At 38.7% G+C, this 18,564-nt stretch overlaps 1 protein-coding gene across 4 annotated transcripts in view; it reads right to left on the bottom strand.

Moving 5' to 3' along the window:
• The window catches only part of daam1a (dishevelled associated activator of morphogenesis 1a), a 354,302-nt gene that overhangs the window by 90,714 nt on the left and 245,024 nt on the right, over window positions 1–18,564 (bottom strand). For all 4 annotated transcript variants that reach the window (XM_051919792.1, XM_028821962.2, XM_028821963.2 and 1 more), the window contains exons 5-11: window positions 5,787–5,881; window positions 3,915–4,248; window positions 3,183–3,293; window positions 2,982–3,085; window positions 2,824–2,890; window positions 2,608–2,725; window positions 673–811 (exon numbers count right to left, since the gene is read on the bottom strand). In XM_051919792.1, the coding sequence (XP_051775752.1) occupies window positions 673–811; window positions 2,608–2,725; window positions 2,824–2,890; window positions 2,982–3,085; window positions 3,183–3,293; window positions 3,915–4,248; window positions 5,787–5,881 (968 nt within the window). The remainder of the gene's footprint in view (window positions 1–672; window positions 812–2,607; window positions 2,726–2,823; window positions 2,891–2,981; window positions 3,086–3,182; window positions 3,294–3,914; window positions 4,249–5,786; window positions 5,882–18,564) is intronic.

The following is an 18,564-nucleotide window of genomic DNA, read 5'->3' on the forward strand; positions in this document are numbered from 1 at the left end:
TGACGTCTACTATTCGCTTTCGGGGTGATAATTTTATTACTCTTTTTATTTTATTGTAGAGTCAACTCTCAGCAGCGCGCAGCAGGGCGGCCGTGTGGCGCATGCGTACGGGTCGCCATTTTCATTCCCTACCACCTTCGCTAATCATTCTTGAGGCAGATTGAAGACTTAAGTGCCAGATTAAGTGAAAAATTAAAGAAAACGTTTAACGCGAAAAGATGCCGTTGAAAGAGGAGAAGAAGCAGGCCGCTAGGGTAAGGAAAAGAAAAGCTGCTCAGGAAGCAACAAGCGCATCAACCTCTGAGCAAACGAATGCTAAATATACAGAGAAAGAGGATGAATACTAGGAATGCTCAAGTCAAGTGTATTTACTGCACGTTATCGTGCAGTGCGCCATTACTGGTATTATTATAAAATGAAGCCATTAAGGCCATTATAGTATTGGAAAAAATGATATAAAAGCATAAACATAGCCATAGTGATGATGCTTGCTTCCATATGCTAATTATAGGTTTCATAATCGCCTAAACCGATAATCTTTATTCTTTCTTTCATGACAAAAAAGCTTTTCAGATTATGGTAAAGTATGATACAGTTCTGCTACACTTCAGTTAAAGTTAACCACAATAATTAATAATAAAACACAAAAACAAAGGTAAAAGCTTTACTCACATTCGAACAACATTCTTGACATTAAAGTTTTCTAAAGGTGCAACATCAGGGTCATGGCCTTTGTCATTCTGCAAGACAATCTGCTGCACAATGCGATCCAAAAGTAACCAGTAGTGCACTGTGTTTCCATTCCTTTTATCTGGGAAAACAACATAGTTTGACCATGTGAGGACTACGGTACATTATTAAGAGAATGGGGCGGCACAATATTCTTCACAAATAATGTTAAGATAGCATTGTCATACCGAACAAACCTGAAAGGAATGGTTACTTGATTCAAAGAAATGCTAAATTATTACAACAACAACAAAATGGTCGCATTAAGAGAATAATTGAAGTTGTAAGATGTATATAAGGCAGGGGTGGGCGAAGTCAGTCCTGGAGGGCCACAGTGGCTACATGTTTTTGTTCCAACCCAGTTGCTTAATTAAAAAACAATCCTTGTCAATCGTTTAATTTCATAGCTTGTTAGTGTTTTAACTCTGCCATGTCAAGTAATTCTCATATCCTACACTTATTTTTCCTTTCTAAGGATATCATCCAAATGATTTGAAGTCTAAAACTAATGAGTAATTCTCAGTGCTTCACTTTTTTCTCTTCACTTTCCTTCCAAGTATTTAATTAAACCAAATAGTGCACGATAAATACATACAAATGGAAACAAGCTAAATGGAGAAATGCCGGTCTCTTTTGTCATTTGCATCTTATTGCTGATAAGGAGCAATTAAAAACCAAGAATACAGCTGTTTAAGACTAAAATAAGCAATAAGGGTTTGAAATCTTAATGAGCGAGACAAATAAAATGAAGCAGGAGTGTTACTTGAGCAATAAGTGCTTTTTATTAAGCAATTGGGTTGGAATAAAAACCTGCAGCCACTGCGGCCCTCCAGGAATGACTTTGCCCACCCCTGATATAAGGAATAAACTTGATGATGATATGGTACAAAATGGTCAAAATGCCAATAAATAACAATCTAAAATCCAAAGTATACAAACAGTAAGTTGCAGGGTTGGGGCTAGGACAACATATCAAGTATAAGGAACTGTATATCAATCCTATCCATCCAAATCAACAAAGCTCATTGATGAGAATATTGAATGAGATGAGAGAAAAGAGGTAGTTATGCCAACAACTCAAATGTCTCCACATATCACTTTCAGACAGAGTGCTGGATTCTTTCTATTCCCCAGTGTCTTGCTGAATGACACGATCTTCTACATATGCAGTATGTGTGTTCAGATTCTATCTGAATCTATACACTGTAATATGACAATTCTCACCCAAGAGAATTCATCCAAACTCCATAAGTTCAGTACAAATATTTCAGTACAAATATAATATAATAATTATATATTATATATAATATAAATATATTTATAATATATTTATATTATATTTTCAGTACAAATTAAAAGTGCCTTTACACTGTGGTGCTGAGGTGTCACCCGTTGCATGGCTTCACTCAGGTCTTAAACTGGATCCTGAGTTGGCTTGTCATGTGGTGGGTGCTGCAATGCGCTGTATCAGTGTGTGCTCCTAGCCTCTCTCTCTCATGACATAGTACACGTCAACATTACCTCTGTCATTCTCATCAATAAACTGGCTTTTAAGGAAATGTATTAATAATATGCCCACATCTAGAAACATCAGCACAAGGCAGGAGAAGACCATATGGTTCTGTTTGTTATACTAGGCATCAGAAAACATAATTGTATAAAAACAAGAATAGAAACTCTAGTCAGCCACAGGAAATATTAACAGGGTGCTCGTTCTATTCAACCAAGTTAATTCCAATGAATGGCACAATGTTTGGACAGTTTTTCGAATGCATGATTCTGAGAAATACAATGAATTCTATCACTTGTATGCTTAAGACTTATTATAAAACCAACCTAAACTAATTATTGAAATAAATGCAGAAATAGCACACTTACAAGGCATCTGTAGACAGTGGTACAAAATAGACATAAAGTGCGGATATGCTTCTGTGTGATTCATTTTCTTTTTAATGAGATCAAACATCTGGGTGGCACTTTTACTATCAATGTGAACCTACAACAGCATATAGAGACAGTCGTTTAAAACAAGAATGTTGCACAAAAGAGCCCTTTGAATACATAGAAAAAAAAATGCATATCAAGGACACTTACTATGTCAAATCGTTTTGAGAGTTCCAGTTCATCTTCATTTCGTAGCATTTCAAAAAAATCTAAATGCCTGCACATCATAAAGCAAAACAACGTTTTAAATACGCAAGTAGCAAAAATAAATTATAGAGAAAAAATGAATTCCGTTAAATAGCATATACCTATCTAATGTGGAATTTTCATGGGACCGCAATTTGTCAATGACTGGCTGAATTCCTAGCATGAGGAACTCGTATCGAAGATGAATTCGGAATTCTAAGCTTTCCTGGAAAAAATGATTTGCACAGCAGATTTGGGAAATGGCCATTTGATACAATGAATAGTCTCTTAGCAGTTTTGTGCTCTAAGGGCATAACACTTACCGCTCCAGCACCTTGACTTAAAACTGCATTGATAAATGACATGATGGCTGTTTTCAGGCTTACTTCATCTCTGTATCGCCCAGTGCTTCTATCAAGGTCATTCATTAACGTCTGAAAGCAAAACAAAACGTTAACAGTCACATAAATATTGTTACAGGATCTCTTTCAAATATGTGCAGTATAAATCCTTACTTCACGGTTGAAGTTTTCTAGTGTAGTCATATTGATGACCATATTATATTTAAATGTTGGCCTCCATTGGGGTACTGTTGGTAGACTGTCGAGATTCTGTTATTCTCAGAGAATTTCACAGCTGACTTCATTCCAAGTTTGCACCCAGATATCAATTGTATAATAAGAGTGAAATCTCTGATGACAGCTATTATAACCCAGGTACAATATCACAAAAGCAAGAAACATTATGATTTCTACTTTCTTAACATAATGCTTTGAGTAGTGACAAAAGCACTACATAAATGTAAAGAATTATTATTATTATTATTATAATGAGTAATAAGATTAGAATCAGAACATAATGAAGAGAAAAAATAACTTGTAGTGTTGTGTTGATGTAATAATAAAAAAGTGAAAAACTACAAACACACAAATTTAATTGCCATTTACAGGTATGGCGTCAATAGTAATGAAATAGGCGTGCCCATTGAATATTAACCTTGTTACTGAAAATTCTGATACATTACACCGGGTGTATGCATGTACAACATGTGTTACCTGGAAACGTGTACGCTCACAAGCAAACTTCTGGTAGTGTAGCATGGCCTCCAGGATTTTTTTATGCCCTCCAGGGACCAGACACACAGCTCCCATGATTTCCAACACTGCCACTTTCGTCTTTATATTCTCAGTGGCTAAACTCTGAGCAATAATATTGATGCTCTCCACATGTGAAAGTACATGAGCTCGGCCCTGAGAATTGTTCATGAGTGCCTTGATGCATCCAATCAGAGAGGTATGTATCTGAGACTCTGCAGTCTCATAGTCCATGCTCTTGAGGAAGTTCAGGATACATGTCAAGCCATCCATATCGATGAACCTTGTAACAAACCTAAAATGAAAACAAACCAAAAGGTTACCTAAAAAATAATTGCTTTTTCTTATATTCTTTTTACATTCATCTGCTCCTAAGATACTGTGCTTTATACCAGCTCCAAGCTCAAGGGACATTACTACCGAATAGCCTTTTAAATAAAGGGCTAAACAAGTACTCAAATAAGCTTGTGTCAATCATGCCATGCTATGTTTTGATGGTTCCAGTCTATAGTACATTACAAAACCAAATCTCTTTATAGAATAGGAAACTGGCAACTTATTTTGACCTTCCGCAGATAATTAAGGGTTACATTCAAACTCATGAACCAGATTTTAGAAGCATTAGGTGTGAATAGCAAATGAGAAGTGATAAAGAATACCGTACATGGCTGAAAACAATAAAAACGTGAGGATGGACAAAGGGACCAATGAAACACAAATAAACATGGCGGTGAATGAAGAGGTAGAGATGGCAATTGAGGAAAGGTAGAGATGCTATAATGGGAGGCAGAAAACAGAGGTAGAAGGCGATAGTGTGATCAATAAGGAGGCAGAGTGAAATGCCAGAAAAGAAGCCAAGAGACAGGAGCTTGAAAGTAAGTTGCACAACTAGGAAACAAAAAACAAATGTGCTCTGTATCAAGAAAGAAAGGATAAAGTTTGTGTGAAGTGGCTGAAAAATGCTAACATTGCAATTAATAGTAACAAGGTAAAGGAAACTTGCAGGAAATAAATGGAGAAGATGCTGAATGAGATGTATGAATGGAATAATGAAGTTCATTGTGTGAAAATACAAGGACCAACATGTAACTGAAGCTGAATAGTTAATAGAGCTATGCAGTAGGGTTGTGTGTGAATGAATGTGCTTGCTCATTTCAGGACACAAAAGAAGGGAGCAGAAGGTGCCATCTTTGCTGTCAAGCGTGTGCAGATAAATCATTAGGTGAAGGGAAAGAAGCTGCATTATGCATTTGCAGATTTGGAGAAAACATTTGGCAGGGGACCGCAACAGGTGATGAGGTGCTTTTATAACTCACATAAGAGGGCAATTTAAGCCAGGATGTCCAAATTCTCTCAAGAAAATAACTCCTACATGTAAACTCTCTACTGTAAAAACCATGGGTATCCTGCCTGGGAAGGAAAGTACGTCATGTCAAGACTTCTTAAGCACAAATGTGTTTGTGCTATTTACTGCAATAACCAAAATATTATAAAAACCAACAAGAGAGATGTTGCCCTTTACTGCTCCACTTTCTTGGACGCATTTGGTTTCTTTATCAAAGCACACAGGACTGGCTCTCCTGCTCAGAAGCTTCTGGAACTTTATTCAGAGGAAGAAGACATCAACCATGCTATTCAGATGCTAACCATCATCATGCTACATCTAAAGAGCTTATGCAGATCAAAAAATACAGACTTGGAAAGCTGGGTAGCTCAACTGCCACCAAAATCTAAGTCTTTTACATATCAAGTTAAATATAATTCATTTAGTAAGAAGTTTAACATACAAAAAAACAAAAAACCTGAAAAATGTCACAGGTGCAAATAACTCACCTCATCGGCTGCGTCCTAAGTGCAGTCTTTAGACTTTCAATGGTTTTATTCCTCTCTTCCTCATCTTCTTTCTCCAAAGCAAGAAGAGTTTTCCTCTGTTCAAAGGGACAGAAACAGATAAATTGCATGTACATAAAAATCATACTTGGACAATAGCTTATAAAAGTTTTCCCTTTATATACAAAATTAAAATTATCTTTAAAACATGTTTGCAGCTTTTAAATGATAAATACATATTTAAAAAAAAAAAACTTAAAGCTCAGTGTGGGTGGCATGGTGGCACAGGGGTAGCGCTGCTGCCTCACAGTAAGGAGACCAGGTTTTGCGTTCCGGGTCCTCCCTGCATGGAGTTTGCATGTTCTCCCCATGTCTGTGTCTCCCCTCCAGGCGCTCCAGACAGTCCAAAGACATGCAGGTTAGATGAACTGGTGATGCAACATTGGGGGGATTTGTGTGTTCGGCCTGCGATGAACTGGTGCCCCGTTCAGGGTTTAGGCTCCAACTGACCCCCCTGTTCGGAACTAAGCGGGTTAGCAAATGACTGACTGACTAATGCTTGGTGTATAATGTGCCTGCATTCAGTTTATCATTTTAAGTTCAAAGTGAGAGTACAGTAAAAAATTAAGTTCAGGAGTGAAGGAAACAAAGGATTATGGAAAGGACTAACCAAGGCAGATCTTGCCATCCAATCAAAAGTATGACCATCATGTAAATGAATTTTTTTTTCTTTTTCCAAAATGTGACAGTCAGTTAGTGAAAATTGTTAAATCAACAGAAAGCATCACTATCTATAAACATACTTATTGCAGATTGCACAGTTCAAAGAGGTCCACTATAACAATTTTACTACAATGTTGAAGGTTAAAAAAAAAGAAATGAAAAGGGCCCCTAAACCTTCAGCATACAGCCAAATTAAAGAAAAGATTCAATCAACAGAACAAAGACCATCAATTGATTTGATAAGAAGTGAACTTGTAGAAAACAAGACGGCTTGAACTAAACCATGCCTGGTTCTAGTGATATTATCCTTGTATACAGTTCAAAAGTCTAAAATGAAGGGAATATGCAGTCTCGGAGCATTCCAGAGAAAGGGCTTATCCTTACATTGACAGGCTAATAGGGCCAAGCTGATGGTTGACGATCGTCCATCTCCAGCTGGAAACATTGCCGATGTAAACAAACCTCGTCAATTGGCTTCAGACATTTGCAGAAATTTCCTCAAAGTGCTGAACTGTCGCCATCAGGGAATTCAGCCTGATGCACAAAGTTTGAATGGGAAGAGCACAGGTGGACTTGTAGCACTACAGCTGGAACTGCTCATACTGCAGTTGACTGATCCTAAGGGTAGTACAGCTTGTCATCCACGTTACAATATTTTTTTATTCACCGTCTGTTTTCCTAACCCGTGCATCCTGGGAAGGTTTGTGGGGCAGCTGGATCCAATCCTTGTGGTGTTATATTTTACATATCTATATTACTAAACGGCAGTTTAATTTATGCACGGACGGCGGATGCACCGCATGCACACTGCGCCTCAGAGTCAAACCCAGCGGCTTCCCAGAGTTGGTAGGTGGCGCCCAAACAACACAACCTGTGAACTAAACCTGCTCTAATCCACTGTGCCAGCAGTCGGTGTCAGCAGAGGCAGAGGAGTCACGGCTCCAAATTGAAAGAGCTCGACGATTTGTAATACAAAACCGAGCCCGTAGTTCCCAGAGTCAGTGCATGGCGCCCAAAACTACACATGCTCTAATCCACTGTGCCAGCAGTCAGTGTGTGTAAGTTGGAGTATGCTTCCTAACAGTAAACGACTTCTACCTAATGACACAGCCACAGAACAACAAAGACGAGACCGCATGGATAAAAACAATACACGGAGAACGCGCCCACAACGCGCTTCTGACACAGCACAGGCAAAGGAGTCACGGCTCCAAATGGAAGGAGCTCAACGATTAGTAATATAAACACGAACCCGTATGGCTACGACCTGTAAACGAGCCCGTATGGATAAACACAATGAACGAAGGCGCCCACACAAAGAAACCGCTTTAGTACAAATATGTTTATTTAATTAAATGAAAACTTTACCATGGCTACGACCTATGAACTAAATCTCGGGTAAAGCATGCACGCCAGGTTGTACAGCCGCCCGAACGCGACCGCCCACACCACTACATATACCACGTCAGCCATAGAAAAACAAAAAAGAGACTACATGGATAAAAACAATAAACGAAGTCAAAGCTCCAAAAAGAAACCGCTTTAGTACAATTACTAGGGGGCTTCGCTCGCCAACCCCCTGTGCCTGCTTTGCTTCCGCAGTTTCAGATGCGCGTTGTAGGCGCCTATGTTCATTGTATTTGTCCATGCTGGCGCGTTTTTGTAGCTCTGTTAGTCGAGCTGTTTGGTTCTGGAGCCGAGACAGTTTTGCTTCCGCGGTTTCAGACGCGCGTAGTAGGCGCCCACGTTTATTTTCTTTATCCATGCGGGCTCGTGTTTGTAGCTCCGTTAGTCGAGCTGGTTTGTACAATCCCAAGCAGCACATTATTCCTAACTTCACTCTGCAGTAGTGCTACTCACAATATGGCGGTGATGCCTGCGCCGTCCGTACTATGTCGGGTTTCACTATGCTGTGTAGGCACCTTTGCCTTTCGTACTTTCCCGCACCTTCCGTACCATCTTTGTGGACCTGTGGGGCCTCCGTAGCCTCTTCCGTTTGAATTTGGGCTGCAGCGCAGAATCCTGTTTTTTGTGTGTCCATGTCGGTAATCGTTAGCTATGGGCGCGTTGTTGCTTCATTTCTCATTCACGTCAAGAGCTCTTTCGTTTTTGAGCGGTGACTCCTTCGTGCGCGGTGGATCACACTTCGCTGGTGGTTTATGAGACGCGCGCTGTCGGCGCCTGCGCAGTACGTCTCCTGCGTCCATGCCATCCGGTTTACCATTCTTGGTTAGTAATATGGATGTTTATTTAATTAAATGAACTTTCCCAGGATGCACCCACCCTCCATGATATTTCATCCCTCCAAGTGTCAGAGGGAACAGAAACTGATTGCCATTCTTGGATTTGCAATTCTTTCGAGAATTGCAGGCTTGCTGGTGGAGTGAGATTCAGGTGCCAGCCAAGGAAAGCAATGGCATGGTGGTGCTTGTTTGGTCTTACGGGGCAATGCTGGTACCAGCAGCCCCCCAAGCTTCAGTGGGAACCCCCCTTCAATATCATTTACCAATATACACATGCTTCTACATCCAAGGGGAAGTCTTGGAGGTCAGAACACAAAATTTCTGCTTATTAGTAGAAGAATAAGCTTCAATTTGCCTATGAAACTGAGACCAAGGAAAACAAAAATGGATGAATTCCTCATCTGCACCAAGAACGGTCCTAAGAAGTGGGCCATTTCTTAAGTTATTATCATCTTTATGTACTGTACTATTGGTTTTGACAAACTGCTAATGCTTTAGATGTTCCTACAAGCAGTAATACACGAGTGCACATTTGACACCAAGTCCTAGTCAGTCAGCTCAAGCCTGTCAAGACCAATCCATCAAAATACTACATGCTGTGTGGCAATTAATTTCCTCAATAGAATTCTGAATTTCATCATGAAAGGACAAAAATACTCTATCAGTCAACCTGTTTACTTTTAACAGAAGATGAACCCCATCTAGGGGTTAAAAATGACACCCTGAATATTTATTTGTGTTACTATTAATATAGCAAAATGCTGAAGGTTATTTTACAAATTGATAATGGCAGTTAATATGCAACACTTTTTGAGCTACCAATTTTTTTTTTTCCATCTTTAGGCTTAAACATGACAGAATGTACAATTTGATGGGTTTCTGCAAGGTCAAATGTGCATTTCAGCTGCAGCAAAATAGTACAGGAACTTCTTCAACATTAGCAGGTGTGGGATATGGCCGGCCGTTCATCCCGGCCAACACCCCCAGACCACCAGATGGAGCCCTCCCTGCAACGTGGAGGTGCCCCGAATTCCAGCAGGGTCTCATGGACATTGGAGTTTTAATGCCCAGCCCTGCTGGATACCATGGGGGCCGCTGTAGGGAGGCCCAGGGACTTCTATTTGCACTATAACCCGGAAGTACATCGTAGTCACAGGGACAGAAGAAATGACGTACTTCCGGGATGAAGAAAAGGAGTTTTCACCTGACCCGGAAGTGTTAAGAGTCACATGGACTGAGGGACAGAAACACTTCCGGATCAAGAAGTATAAAAGGACTATGGGTAACCCCAGCAGATTGAGCCGAGTTGGGAGGAAGGGTGACTGAGCTACTGGGAGTGGAGGATTGTTATTATTGAGAATTGTGTTTATTGATTATTGGAGTATTGTGGAGTGGAGGTGCTTTGTGCACTTTATTTATTATAATAAATATTCATCTTTGGACTTTTATCTGGTGTCTGACGTGGTGTCTGAGGGTTCAAGGGGACGACAGCGCTCTTATCTGTCACACAGGTTAAACAATTTTTAAAAAGACCAAAAAAGAAAAATCAAATGTAAGCGTTCACTCACAAGCTTCCAAAAATGAAAATGCTTCATGTTCTAGATGAAGTCGGGCAAAATCAAAGAAGGACCAAAGTTTCAATAATTACCACAGAATCTTTCAGAAATCACTGGACTGAATAGAGTTTTATATAAATATGAACTAAAAGTCAAGAGGAAAAGAAAACTGACAGAAAATGAAGTGTGACAAATAGAGAAGAAACAGGCTCTTAAAGATTGCCATTTGGAATATTAACAAGATTTAACTAAATGCCTGACTGAAGTTCATGTAGCCACTGAGGGCCTAAAGTACCAGCACTGCACATCAAGTGACGAAAGAAAAAAAAGACAGCAACCTCACAGAGGGAAACGAGAGGGGGACCAAAAAAAAAAAACCTGAGTACAGGCTTCATTTTTAACCCAGCCTCATTCTGTTCTCCTGTCATGTTCGAGGACACGTTGTCTTCATTTTCTTGTTTTAGTAGGCCACCACAGACAGTTTACACTGAGCTGGAACATTTCAATTACCTTGTCCCTTAAAACTTCTAGCTTGTGTACTTTAAAATACAGGTCACCAAAAGGCAATTTTTGCTTTTTAATTGTGTAATTGTTAAATATGGTTAAAAAGGTGACTTTATATCACATTATCATACACTGGGCCAGAATATACATGAAAAAGGAAACTTACTTTCCACTCGGCGATATTTTTAGCAGTGTTTCACTTGAAATTAGCAATATGAGTAAAGTGAAACAGGAATATTCTTCAATCAAAATTCTTATATAGATCAGATAAACTTAATTAATCTCAAGGTAAAATTTAGATGCATAAAGTAGCAGAAATAAAAAAAACAAGGATATAGACTCAAAGAACAAATAATACAATCAATCATCAGATAGATAAAACAATAAAAAAAAATAAATGTATGTTGTGCAAAAATTGCAAAACAATCTTAAAGAGAATAAACATTTAGTTTGCGACGTGGGGAGGAAGCATTGAATTGCCAGATAGCAGCAGGCAGGAAAGACCCCCAGTGGTGCTTCTTAGCACACCATGGAAGTATGAGCCAGTGGCCAAAAGTGCTCCAAGACAGCGTCTCCTGGAGGGGATTTTTAATGATGGCATCCAATTTTATACAGTACTTAATAATATAGTACTTTGTTTATACAAGGTGACTTTAAAAGCACACACCTTTTCAAAGAAAACAAAAGTAAATTAATTTAAGGCAGATGGTGTGTAATGCAGGAATGTGAACAGATTAGTCATGGCATATCCAGGGTACTGAACACAGGCCAGGTGTTTGCAAGGTGGTAATAATGGGACAAGGAGTGTTGTGATTCTGCTCACAGTCTTGTATCGGCATTGGGCAGGTTTGCTGTAACACTAACTATGCCGAGCCATGGCTTTCATTCAACTCCTCGCCCACATCAGTTTCATAGGCTGGAATGTGCAAAGACAGATTCTGTAATGAAAACATTAAGACAATAAAAAATATTATAAATAATGGATCTTTGTGTGGTAGTACTTTGATACAAAGTACTTAAAAGAAAATAATTTGGGTGATTTCTTTCTAACAATTAGGATACGCAGATTATTCCAAGATGCTGAAAAATTTTACCTTTAACTAGTGCTGGGAGGTATACTGGTTCATACCGAAAACCGTTTCTTATTTTTGTTATGATATGGATTTTTCTTATACCACAATACCGGTTTAAATATCCTAAACAATGTTCGGAACGTGGCGCAGCGGGAAACTGTTTAAGGGAGGACCTTTTTCATTGCTACACCGCTAAACAAGCATGCAATGGAGTACATGTGTTAGTGGTGGTATTGCGCGGTGAAAATGGACAGAGAACATTCCGAAACTGAAGCTGTAGCAGACGATAAAGTTGAACTAGATAGATAGATAGATAGATAGTTCACGTGATTACGTAGGAGGCGTGATGACGTGATACGTGACTCCGCCTCCTCCATTAGAGTATATGGACAAAAAACAGGCTCCAGTTATGACCATTACGCGTAGAATTTCGAAATGAAACCTGCCTAACTTTTGTAAGTAAGCTGTAAGGAATGAGCCTGCCAAATTTCAGCCTTCAACCTACACGGGAAGTTGGAGAATTAGTGATGAGTGAGTGAGTCAGTCAGTCAGTCAGTCAGTGAGTCAGTCAGTGAGGGCTTTGCCTTTTATTAGTATAGATACATATTCATATATATATATTCATTGCATTCGTAGACTGAGTCTCGATGACCTGAATTGTGTGGGTGGTTACCTACTAGGTAACGCTTGTGGTTGGTCTGTCATTCGGCAAACATCCGCCATGGTGCCCTCTTTCAGTTGTGAGAAGCAGATCATGGAATGTTGCATAGTATTAATGGCAGACCAACCACAAGTGTTACCTGGTAGGTAACCACCCACACAATTCAGGTCGTCGAGACTCAGTCTACAAATGCAATGAATGTAATTACTCCGGACCTACAGGCTGTCAAATAAACGAACCACATGCCGTGGCGCAGTGTAAAGGGGCTTCATCTCTGACGCTGACGTCCAAGGTTTGATCCCGAGAAGGGAGCAGTGGAGTGTGTACGCCTGATGAGCCCAAATGAGGGCGAAACACGTGTCACGTACTCTTTGCTTTATTTGACAGTAAAACTATGCAATAAACTATGCCACGGGGCCCTCTTCAGTTGCAAGAAGCAGATCATGGACTGTTGCATAAATAAAAAAAAAAAAAAAAATATATATATATATATATATATATATATATATATATATATATATATATATATATATATATATATATATAGTACTGTGCAAAAGTTTTAGGCAGGTGTGAAAAAATGCTGTAAACAAAGAATGCTTTCAAAAATGGAAGTGTTAATCATTTATTTTCATCAATCAATAAAATGCAGTGAATGAACAAAAGAGAAATCTAAATCAAATCAATATTTCGTGTGACCACCCTTTGCCTTCAAAAACAGCATCAATTCTTCTAGGTACACTTTTCGAAGGGTAATAAGCTTGATGTGTCTTTCATCTGCTGCACTAAGTTTCCTTGGCCGACCACTGTGTCTACGATCCTCAATGTTGCCCGTTTCTTTGTGCTTCTTCAAAAGAGCTTGAGCAGCACATCTTGAAACCCCAGTCTGCTTTGAAATCTTTGTCTGGGAGAGACCTTGCTGATGCAGTAGAACTACCTCGTGTCTTGTTGCTGTGCTCAATCTTGCCATGACATGAAACGGTCTTCCACAACCTCACCTTGGTAGCAGAGTTTGGCTGTTCCTCACCCAGTTTTAAGCCTCCTACACAGCTGTTTCTGTTTCAGTTAATGACTGTGTTTCAACCTACGTGTGACATTGATGATCATTAGCACCTGTTTGGTAGAATTGGTTGATCAGACACCTGACTAGAATCCTACAAAATCCCTGACTTTGTGCAAGTGTATCTATAAGAATTGATGCTGGTTTGAAGGCAAAAAGTAGTAACACCAAATATTGATTTGATTTAGATTTTTCTTTTGTTCGCTCACTTTGCTTTTTGTAAATTGATAACAATAAACAATCATTATTTATATTCCTGAAAGCATTCTTTGTTTACAGTATTTTTCACACCTGTCTAAAACTTTTGCACAGTACTGTATATATATATATATATATATATTTTTTTTTTTTATTTATGCAACATTCCATGATCTGCTTCTCGCAACTGAAGAGGGCCCCGTGGCGGATGTTTGCCGAATGGCAGACCAACCACATGCGTTATCTGGTAGGTAACCACCCATACAATCAGTTCGGGACTCAGACTATGAATGCAATGAATGTAATTACTCCAATCAACAGGCTGTCAAATAAACAAACTACATGCCGTGGCGCAGCGTAAAGGGACTTCATCAATGTATGTGTGTATGTATGTATTTATGTTCCCGCATCTCTTCTGAATGGCTAGAGAGATTTTCATGAAACTTGGTACACATGTTTCTCATTGGTTGACTAAAAATACGGTAGACTGAAATCAACCCTAACCCACCCCCTTCTGGGTAGGGTGGGGGTGATCTTGCGTTCTTGTATGCATGTTATCATCCAGTTGACATTTGGAACGACCACCAGTGGGTGAACTGGAGGTGACTGCCAGCATTCTTTATGTTTGAGCACCACCATGCCCCTGTTGCTTTTGAAATTAAATAGAGTTGGCCGGTTCTTCGCGTCAACTGGATGATAACATACATACAAGACCACAAGACAAGCACATTAGTGAGTTTTCATTGTTTGTTAATTTATTTTTGTTTTTAAGTTGTGTTTTTTTTTTTAATTATATTTTTCTCAAACAATTTATAAAAAAAAATAAAAATCTATTTTCCTTCTGGGCAATGGGTATTTCAGCTATGTTAGCTAGTTGACTATAAGGAAATTATCCACCCAAAAATTTTATGACAAAAACAAGACAATAAATAAAGCAAAATCAGCCAATTCCGAAAATTTTTATTTTTAATTAAACACAGTAGTTCCCCATTAAAAAAATATAATTTTCTTTATAAGACAACATAAGTAATGATGTCACTATTGTTAAGAATAACTGAGCTTTGATGTTTCATGTAATTATTGATTAGTTTTTCTTTAGTATTAGCTCTGTGACATTTGTTCATTTTAGACTCTGGCACAACAACTCTTAGAGGTTGGCCTGCGGAGTTGGATTGGAGTTTTGCCAAACTCTAAGCTAGCATTTGCTTGCAGACTTGATTGTGTGTTTTTGGATTATTGCAAGGCTTTATGATAATGTAACTTGTAGGTTTAGCTCATGAATGGTTAATCTAATATTCTCTTAGAGAATCCTCTGACACAGATGAGAACTCGGGCATCAGTTGATGATGCCAAGTTGTCCAGGTCCTGGATGGAGAAAATCTTCCCCAAACTACAAGACTGCCACTAGCATAATCTGGAGGGTCTTACTATGAGACTACATTGGGGGCCTTCTTCCAGACATATCAACTTGTGATCCACCTGTGACTCTCCTGTCTATAGGACAGACCATATTGTAAGCACCCAAGTTCTACTATGGCGTTGTTTTCCACAGATCCCTTTTTGCCCACTGTCTCTCTGATGTAATGAATTTAGCCAAGCGGAGGTGAGAAAGGCCTATAGGCTCCTAGCCACATTGTGGAAAAAATGACAACACTCGTAGGAAGATCAACTAGTATCTCTTCAGAACAACAAGCCTCTGATGGGACTTTTTAGTAGCCTAGAGTCTTAAAAATAGCTTTTTTATTAAACTCCAGACTGACAAAGCAACATTTTGCTAGAGGAGTACCTTTAAATCCCATCATGATGTGGTTCCACAACACATAGTCACTCCAATCACTAAGTTTTCTAGGGGAGCAAGACTGCATGTCTGACTTCATTAAGTTACACCCCAAACAAATAAAAGAACCGTCAAACGTTAAATGATTTTTTTTCTTTGTGATTTACATATACTGTATATATGCCGACAAATTTCTACAAAGGCATATTTAGAAATGTGAAAAAAAGAATAAAAGGAAACCTGTCATAATCAAATCTAATGTATATGGTACTTTTCAAGGTGAACATTTTTATAAAGCATTTGACGCATTTTACAATAGATAATGTTTCATAAAAAACAGCATGGACTGGAGTCACTTTTGTAAAATCTGAAACAGCTACACCCTTGACAGCCTTGCCCTTTGTTAAGTTAATATAATCCTTTTCATACTCAGCTTGCCTTTGCAACCTTATGAATTATTGAAGGTGGCTGTGTTAATGATTAAGCATACCATTCATTTTGTCTCCTTTTATTTCACAGAAAGGATTGTGTTTAATTTGCAAAAGCTTTGAAGCAAAGTAAGGGGAATATTAAAGAATATGGCACACACATATAAACAGACATGCCCTTGACATCTGACCTTGTCAATGGTAGCTAACACAAACTGTCAGCAGCTTCGCTCAGAGTGGTTTCCGTTAGAATTGTTTGGGTGCCAGGAATTAAAGAAAAAAGAAATGCTGACAGACTTGATATCTGTCAGAATTACATGCTCTTCCAGCAACAGATTGAAATCCACACAGTTTGGGACATACTGCCTGCATATAACATGAAATGAAAACATAACGAGATATGAAATTAAGAAATGTGTGCTTCACAGGCATTTATGATAAGCAATAAAATGTGACAATCAAAGTCCTGTCAAGCTAAAGTAATCCCTATATACCCAACAGCAGCTCTCCGCTCCTTTGCATTTTGTATAGATTAACTGTTACGACTGTGTCCAAAAATAATGGATCCAGATGGTTAAATTACCTTAGCCAGTAATTGAAAACATTTCTTTTGATGTGACTGGCATTAGTTCAACAAACTCAATAACTACTTTGCTAGGAAATAAATCTTTAATTGTGAAAGGAAAGGTGGAAGGTAGTGATTGTGGACTCTTCACTGACTTTATGACAACGAATCTCTCTCATAAACACAAATGAAAAAGATTTCATAAGAAAAGGCCAGAGGCTAAGAAGATGGACTTAAAATTTCATTTCTAGTTCACACTGCAATAGTTACTATTACTCTTTACTTGCTGGGGGGGCTTACATTTACTTATTTCACACTAACAGGTACTATATTATAAAATAAAACACTTTAAACACTTATTAAATACAAATATTTATGGACATTTATTTCCAGGGCCTACATTAACACAACTCTTTTTCCTGTAAATGCCTGACCTAATTTTCTGAATTGCCAATATATTCGCTCAAGACTTAGAGCTCCCGAGGGCGCTGGCTAATTTTACACTTTAAAACTGGGCATCATGGTTTCCAACACTACAGTAAAATCTGCATTCTCTTATGCCTCTGTATTCCTAAATAATGCTCACAGAGGAGCATCTTTTAATGTAACAACCAATACTTTCTCACTTTAAACACTTGAATCTTCTCTTAGTGTAGACGCACTTAAACTAAAAAGATTCAGTCTCTTTTGCTTGGCTCTCTTCTCTCAGTTCTCAAAACTGTTGCATACTCTTGTCTGTACTTTGTATAATGTCTATATTTTATATTTCAGTGGTTGCCCCTCTTGCTTCATAGATCGATTCCAAAATCTGGCAACTGATCGTGTAGAGCACCGTTTCCTAACCACCCACCCGCAAACCAGTACCGGCCCATTGAATATTTTTGCCGGGCTGTGAATATCAGTAAATTCCCCTGTCATATATTTTTACCTAATGTGAACACTTTTTTAGATTTTCAGCAAAAAAAATTACATCATGTTCTGTTTGGACATTCACAAATCCAGATAGTTTGGGTTGGGGACACTTTTCCCCCTTGATTGAAAGTTAGTAAAGGTGGATGCTCAAAGCTCCAATGCTAACCAAACTCTGCGCAAAGCAAAGCCCCAACCCTCCAAATGCAGTCACTGAGCTAATATTACTAAATCTAGACACTGGAAACTCCCAGTAGGACCCTGCTCTCTGATCTAATGTTCGTAAATCTGGATGGTAGAGTCTCCCCTCTATTAAGAAATCTTACTTAATGAGAAATTAAGCAAAATGACACATTTTAATTGTCTAACTAAAAAGATTACAACATGCAGGCTTCTGAGGCAGCTCAGGCCCCTTCTTCAGGCAAGAAATCTGACTTAAAAAGAGAGTACTGCCACGTTTGCATTTCCACTTCAGCAACTGGTTAGTCAGATTATTAATAGAGTGTGTAAATAAAACAAGTTTTATTATATTTTCCACCTCACCAGTTCATGAAGATTTCTTCAGTCATTTGCTAGTCCACAAGTCAAAAAAGGTTGAAAACTGCTGGTATAGAGTCTGCCCTGTGTCTGCACGTGTTTTCCTCTCTCTAACCCCAAAGATGAGTGTATGAAGTTAACTGACAACTTCAAACTGGGCTCATATGATTGCAACTATGGATATGTGCTTGAGTAGGCCCTGTGCTAGGCTGGGGCGCCATCCAGTACCAGCTCCTGCATTACATCCGATGTTGCCACACAACACTAAACTGAATTAAGTGGATTGTAAAAATGCCATATTATTTTTGAAAAGCACCCTGGTGATTAAGATGTGACCAGGAGAGTGCTTTATATTCTGTAGCGAAGGTATCACCATTACATAATGCTGATGTTGTGATGTAAGATTTTGCATATAACATGATAAATATTTGTATGTCTTTGTTTGTAATTTAGGCAAAGCAATGTAATTTAGTGTTACTTTGGTGAGAGGCATTCATGTTTACCCCCACCAGGAATGGGTCTCTTTGAATTTTACGACAGAGTTGGG

This window comes from Erpetoichthys calabaricus, chromosome 16 (genome assembly GCF_900747795.2).
Source record: "Erpetoichthys calabaricus chromosome 16, fErpCal1.3, whole genome shotgun sequence".
NCBI lineage: Eukaryota > Metazoa > Chordata > Cladistia > Polypteriformes > Polypteridae > Erpetoichthys > Erpetoichthys calabaricus.